The sequence below is a fragment of the Cygnus olor genome, chromosome 16 (genome assembly GCF_009769625.2).
Source record: "Cygnus olor isolate bCygOlo1 chromosome 16, bCygOlo1.pri.v2, whole genome shotgun sequence".
Lineage (NCBI taxonomy): Eukaryota > Metazoa > Chordata > Aves > Anseriformes > Anatidae > Cygnus > Cygnus olor.
In genome coordinates this window covers 806,330-812,329 of record NC_049184.1, presented here as the reverse complement: position 1 = coordinate 812,329, position 6,000 = coordinate 806,330, and the positions used below count along the sequence as shown (strand labels likewise).

General features: G+C 48.9%; 1 protein-coding gene across 3 annotated transcripts in view; it reads left to right on the top strand.

The window, feature by feature from the left end:
* The window catches only part of RBL1 (RB transcriptional corepressor like 1), a 24,917-nt gene continuing 18,917 nt past the window's right edge, over positions 1-6,000 (top strand). Inside the window, exons 1-7 of one of the 3 annotated variants that reach the window (XM_040575579.1) lie at positions 1-235; positions 796-929; positions 1,750-1,950; positions 3,397-3,461; positions 3,553-3,681; positions 3,803-3,963; positions 4,723-4,772. In XM_040575579.1, coding sequence (XP_040431513.1) covers positions 877-929; positions 1,750-1,950; positions 3,397-3,461; positions 3,553-3,681; positions 3,803-3,963; positions 4,723-4,772 — 659 coding nt within the window. In that variant the 5' untranslated portion in view covers positions 1-235; positions 796-876. The other 2 variants (XM_040575577.1, XM_040575578.1) reach the window with 2 other exon arrangements.

Sequence of the window (6,000 nt, the reverse complement as noted above, 5' to 3'; positions counted from 1 at the left end):
CGGGGTCCTGCCTGCGGGCACTGCAGGCTCAGGGCCGGGTTACGAGCGCGAGCCCCTTCCAGCGGGGCCCCCCAGCACCCACCGCCCGCTGCAGGGCGACGAGCCCCCAGCCCCTGGCGTTTGGCGGTGGCAGCTGATTAAATTCAACGGGCGACCTGGCCGCACCCCGCCTTTCCGCGCTTTGCTCCCTGACCGAGCGCGGCTCGAGCTTGGATCCGAGCCGCCGCTCGCGCAGGTAACGGCGCCCCCGCGCCCCCCGCCCCGGCGGGCAGCGGCCCCCGGCTCCTGTCGGGGCAGGGGCAGGGGCAGGGGCAGAGCCCGGGCTCTCTCCGGAGCGCGCAGCCTGCGCCCGGCCGGGGGGTACGCGGGGAGCAGCGGGCGGGCTCCGGGCACGCGGCCAGCGCGACCCGAGGCGCCGAGGGCACCGCTCCAGCGGCGGGGGCCCCCCTCCGGCGGCGGCGGCGGCGGCGGAAGGGGCCGGTCCCTTCCGGCGGGGCCGTTTTGGCGCGCGGGGCGCAGCGCAGCGCCGGGCCGGGCCCGCCATGTCCCGCACGGAGCCGCCGCCGCCGGGCGCCGCCGAGCCGGGCGCCGCCATCGAGCGGCTCTGCCAGGAGCTGAACCTGGACGCGGCCAGCGCCGCCGAGGCGCTGCGCGACTTCACGGCGCTGCGCGGCACCTACAGCCTGGAGGTGGGCGGCCGGGGCGGGCCGGGGCCGCCTGTCAGCGGCCGGGGGCGACGGGGGCCGGGGCCGCGGCCGCGTCCTCCCCGCTGAGCGGCGGCGCTTGCCTTGGCAGGGGGAAGCGCTGCACTGGCTGGCCTGCGCGCTCTACGTGGCCTGCCGCAAGAGCGTCCTGCCCACCGTGGGGAGCGGCCTGATGGAGGGCAACTGCGTGTCGCTGACCAGGATCCTGCGCTCCGCCAAGCTCAGGTTGACCTCCCCGCCCCGTCCGGCCCCTCGCGGGGCGCTGCCGGTTGCGGCCCGCTTCCAGCCGCAGGCCCGTGGAGCAGCACCCGCCTGAGGGCAGCGGCTGCTCCGCCCGCGGCGGCCGTTTTCTTTTCGTGGTTAACTGAAGCACGGACGAGACGTCCGCCGAACGAGACATCCCGGCGCCGTCTCGCCAGTCCCGATGAGAGTCGCGTTTGACTCGGGATTTCGGCCGAGCCGCTGGATTTGGCGTTGGCGGCTGCGCCGCGTGCGCTTTGGGAGCACGGAGCGATGCGTTTCGGTGGAGTTTGGGGTGCTGCAGGGGCTTCCCAGCCCTGCTTGCCTCCGCAGTCTGACCAAGGGTGCTGGGGCTCCAAGTTGTTGCCCCACGTAAAGAGCTGCTTTCACCTAAACTGCCAGGGGGGAAACCAGCTTAATTACACCTGCAATTACAGGTTTGTGTAGGTGGTTCCGATAGGCGTAGACTCGTGTCTGTGTGTTCGCTGTCTCTCCTCCCTTCCCTTGGCACCCAAAGCAGTGCGTGCTCTTTCCTCTCCACCCTTCCCAGCGGCCCTTAAACGCAAACCAGCGTTCCCACGCCTGTGCCTTAGGGAGCCAAGGAGAGGAACCTGAGTGATAAAGAGGCGAAAAAGCTTGCAGTATAGACAATATTTGGGAGTCTGTCAAAATAAGTGTTAAACCTACGTATTAAACCAAGTAGTCGGTAAGGAGTAAACATGATGCGTTCTTGACTTTATCAAAATTCAGAGTAAAGAAAGCTAGGTGAAGCTGCAAATAAATGTCTTTTCTTGTTTCTTTTAAGTTTAATTCAGTTTTTCAGCAAAATGAAGAAGTGGATGGACATGTCAAATCTACCACAGGAATTCCGTGAGCGAGTAGAGAGGCTGGAGAGAAACTTTGAAGTGTCAACTGTGATCTTCAAGAAGTTTGAACCGATATTTTTGGATGTATTTCAAAACCCTTATGAAGAAACTTCTAAGCCACAACGAAGCAGGAAGCAGAGGTATTTCTGAGGTTTCATGTGACTTTTCAACGGGCTTACAAATGTTAAGACCACTATTTATGCTTTTAAAGAATAAGGTAAAGTACTAAAGTGATAGGGCTGCTTCGTGTTGTGGCCTTGATTCTGAAATGTGGTGCATACAGGAAGATCCCTAGTCGTGGTGGAGCGCGGCTCGTATCAGCAGAGCTTTGCGTCCGGCGCTTGTTTACGCGGTTCTCTGTGAATTCAGGACCTGGCCCTTAGTGAGCACGGCTCTGCATGGTGGAAGAGGCAGAGTGATGCATTAACTTCAGATACAGTGAGACCGTCACAGCGTTTAGTATGGGGATATTCTTTTGTGGCAAGAGACTTGCAGTTGATACTGTGACGTAATCCCCCCATACAAATGTAGCTGTACCAAATGGGAAAGCATCAGCAGGCCTTCCACATCACTGTGATTTTAGCATGACTGAGCGTTGACACGCTCAGTCAGATGAGCACAGAAACGCGGATGAGCGTTAACACGTAAATGGGAGAAAATTACAGCCGATGTGCTTGTTCTTATGTCATTTCTATGACAAATGTAGTAACTGGTGGTGTCGTCTTACAGATGCGGATGCAGGGTACTTTAATGCTTTAATTAAAGGGACTTGTCCATGTTCTCTGCTGACTGTGTGGCTGTCTCCGGCAGCTTTACAGTGAGGATGTAACCCTGATAATGAGGGAGCTGAGCTGGGCCTGTGACGGCGATTTTTGCCAGAATGTTTTTGCCAGGGGTGTGAGGGGGGATAACTTGTGGTAAAATGCTCTAGTACAGCTCCTTACTTACAAACAGAAAGGATGCTTCTGTGGGCATTGCTGCATCCGTATCAGGGGAAATTTCATCTGTATGCCCTGTTAATGCGCCTTCATCAGAACAGTGTTTGTTACTGTAACTTTAGCTTTCCATTAGCTTCCCCATTGGGTGTCTTAATCTCTTCCCTGGTCTTCAAGCTCCGTGGCTCTGGATAGTCTCTACTCCAAACATTTTGCACTGTAAGAGCTGTAAGACAAGCTGTAGCTGCGTATTTTGGAGGGATGATTGATGCTATAGTAAAATATTTAGGAAAGTGGTTACCGTAATTTATATTGTCCTGGGCATCTCACTGCCTGCAGCTCCAGGAGAATTCTGTTACAGTCCTGACACCATCAAAATGGTATGTCCAGGGTCACGGACCAAGAGCAACCGTTAGCTCAAAAAGGGGCTGGAAGGTTAATGATGCTGTGCAGAAAGCCCTGTAGAGCTATACAGGAGACTGCAATGAAAGCTGAAATATGCACATGTAGCTTACGGTGTGCCTGAGTGTGAAATTGTTAGCTGGTTGCTCCAGCTTGCTTTGAGCAAGGAAATGGAAGGAAATTCTTACCTTGTAACAAGCTTCAGCTTCCTGAAGCTGGAGACTGACTTCTTGTCCTCCTCATTGACAGGCGGGTGCCGTGCAGTGTTAAAGATCTCTTCAACTTCTGCTGGACTCTCTTTGTGTACACTAAGGGTAGGCTGGCTTTTTTAGCTGCATGTTTTGTGTGCGTTTGGAGTTATGAACTTCTGTTATGTTGCTTGATGTGATATGCTGTCTCTTAAAGGTAATTTCCGTATGATTGGGGATGATTTAGTAAATTCCTATCATTTGCTTCTCTGCTGCTTGGACCTGGTCTTCGCAAATGCCCTTTTGTGTACAAATAGAAGAGATTTGCTAAATCCATCGTTTAAAGGTATGGTGAGGACAGGTTATTTAAAATCAAATATGCTTGGTTTTTAATTTCTTTTAAGTGAAGTTGAAGGTTGGTTGTCTTTTTTTTTTTTTTTTTTCTCCTCCCTCCCCTTCCTTCTCAGGCTTACCAGGGGACTTCCATGCAACAGAGATCAAAGTCTCTGAAGATCCTCCTTGCATTATTGCCACGCTGTGTGAGCTGCATGACGGGCTTTTAGTAGAAGCAAAAGGAATAAAGGAACACTACTTCAAACCATACATCTCAAAACTATTTGATAGGAAGGTACATCTTACTACTGTTAAGAATGTGTGATAGTGCTCTTATGAACGGTCCTGTCTTGAAACCGTTTAAAACCTGCAGGTACTGATGAAGAGTGCACTAACAGGCAAATGAACTCGGTCTGGTTCAGCTTTCCTTTGTATGCATGTTAGCAGGAGCAGAATTTACTTTCATTTTGAATGACATGTTCTGTACGGTCCCCTCTGTTTTGGCTTTTTACAGCAGTGAAGAATCTTCACTTTCTTGGCAGTGTGAAAACTGAGTCAGGGATGATAGCCTTTTTTTTTCTGAAGAAAATGTTACCTTGTGAAACAATTTTGTGGAGTAACTGTAACGATAGTCTGGGTCCTAGGCTTGTCTTGGAATTAAGCAAGATGTTTTGGAATTAAGAGGTTGAGGTTGCAGATGGACAAACTGTTCTGTTTGGTTTTGATCCTGGAAAACGTTTCCGAGTTCTGTGGAAATGTCTATGTAGTCACTCATCAGGTCCCTAACCTGACGATGGAACAGATTTTCCATAGCAGTGCTGTTTCTGAGGAATGAGTTTTTCTAGAGCTTGGGTAGAACTTAGCTTTGTCCTTCTGATTGTCTTGCTGATTGCATTGTAGTGCCTTGGTATATGCAAAAGAGTCCAATTATGCTCCTAAGTCTCATTTCCCTTTAGGCGGAAGCCATCATGCTGTCACATTGCTAGAGACGGAATGGTTTTGATTTTATTATGTAAGATATTTGTGTTTTTTTTTCTTTTGTTTTCCTTCTTAGATCTTAAAAGGAGAATGTCTATTGGATCTTTGCAATTTTACAGAAAATAAGTAAGTTATAGCTTACATTCTTAACTGTGGGCTTTGGTTTTATTTTTGAAGTAAGTGTCTTTGAACACTAAATCTCAGTTTTTCCTGTGGCCTTATTTTATCATAACTAGCTGCTTTTAAAGACTTGACAGCCATTGCTGTTACTTGCCTAGAAGGCATTCTGGATCTGAGATACGTCAAATATCAGAGGGTCGACTGTGGGTTTCTTCCTTAATGTCAGGTCACAGCAAGGGTGGTTAGGCTCTGGGAGAGGCTGCCCAGGGAAGTGGAAGAATTGCCATCCCTGGAGGTATTTAAGAAACACGTGAATGTGGCATTAAGGAACATAGTTTAGTGGTGAACTTGGTAGTGTTAGGTTGATGGTTGGACTTGATCTTTAGGGTCTTTTCCAACCTTCTAGGATTCTGATTTTCTGTCAGCTGTTACCTTTGAGTAGTCTAATGCAAGTCAAAGCCTTGAGTCTGAAGTTCATGGATGTATTTCTATACATACTCTGTATATACCATCAAGTATTATACCTGAGTAGGGAAGTATTTAGACTTGTTTATCAGTCTCCAGTTGAGTGTATAAATCTGTGAAGGCAATTTTCTTTTCAAAATAAAATTTTTTCTTCCAAACCACAAAATAAATTTCTGTGGGAGGCAAATACAGTTGTTTCAGAAACTCATTAAATTCACTCCTCAAAGCTAATCTTACTAAAAAGATGAACAGCAGCTGCTTTGTTCTGGATCCTGTAAAGAGTTTTTTGCCTTTTCCAAAAATACCTAATCATTTGTTTTTGCAAAGTGAGGTTTTAACTCTTCGATTTGCTTTCTAAGAATTGCGAGCAATGACTCAGTTGTTTTAACAGTGTGGATGACACTCTCAATTTCAGATAGAAAACAGTGTTTTTATGGTCCATATGAACTTCTCTTAGCATTTCTACTTGAGAAGGAATAGTATTAATTTAATAATTTCTGTCGTGTAGAATAGTACAGTATTCCCCGTTCTTTTGTAAACAACATCTAAGGAAACATGGAAGCCTGTTTCTTTGTCTAAACTATTTTGCAGATGGGTTAGCTGGAAAAAAGAAAACCAAGTTCAGTATCATATGTCAGCGGTGATTGTAGGAATTTCCCTTTCTATATGCCATTATGAAAATAGCTGAATACCAAGTGGCAGAAGCAGAACTCAAACTCAGCTAGTTTAATGCAACCACTGTTTGTGTGCTCTTCATATGCAAAGATTT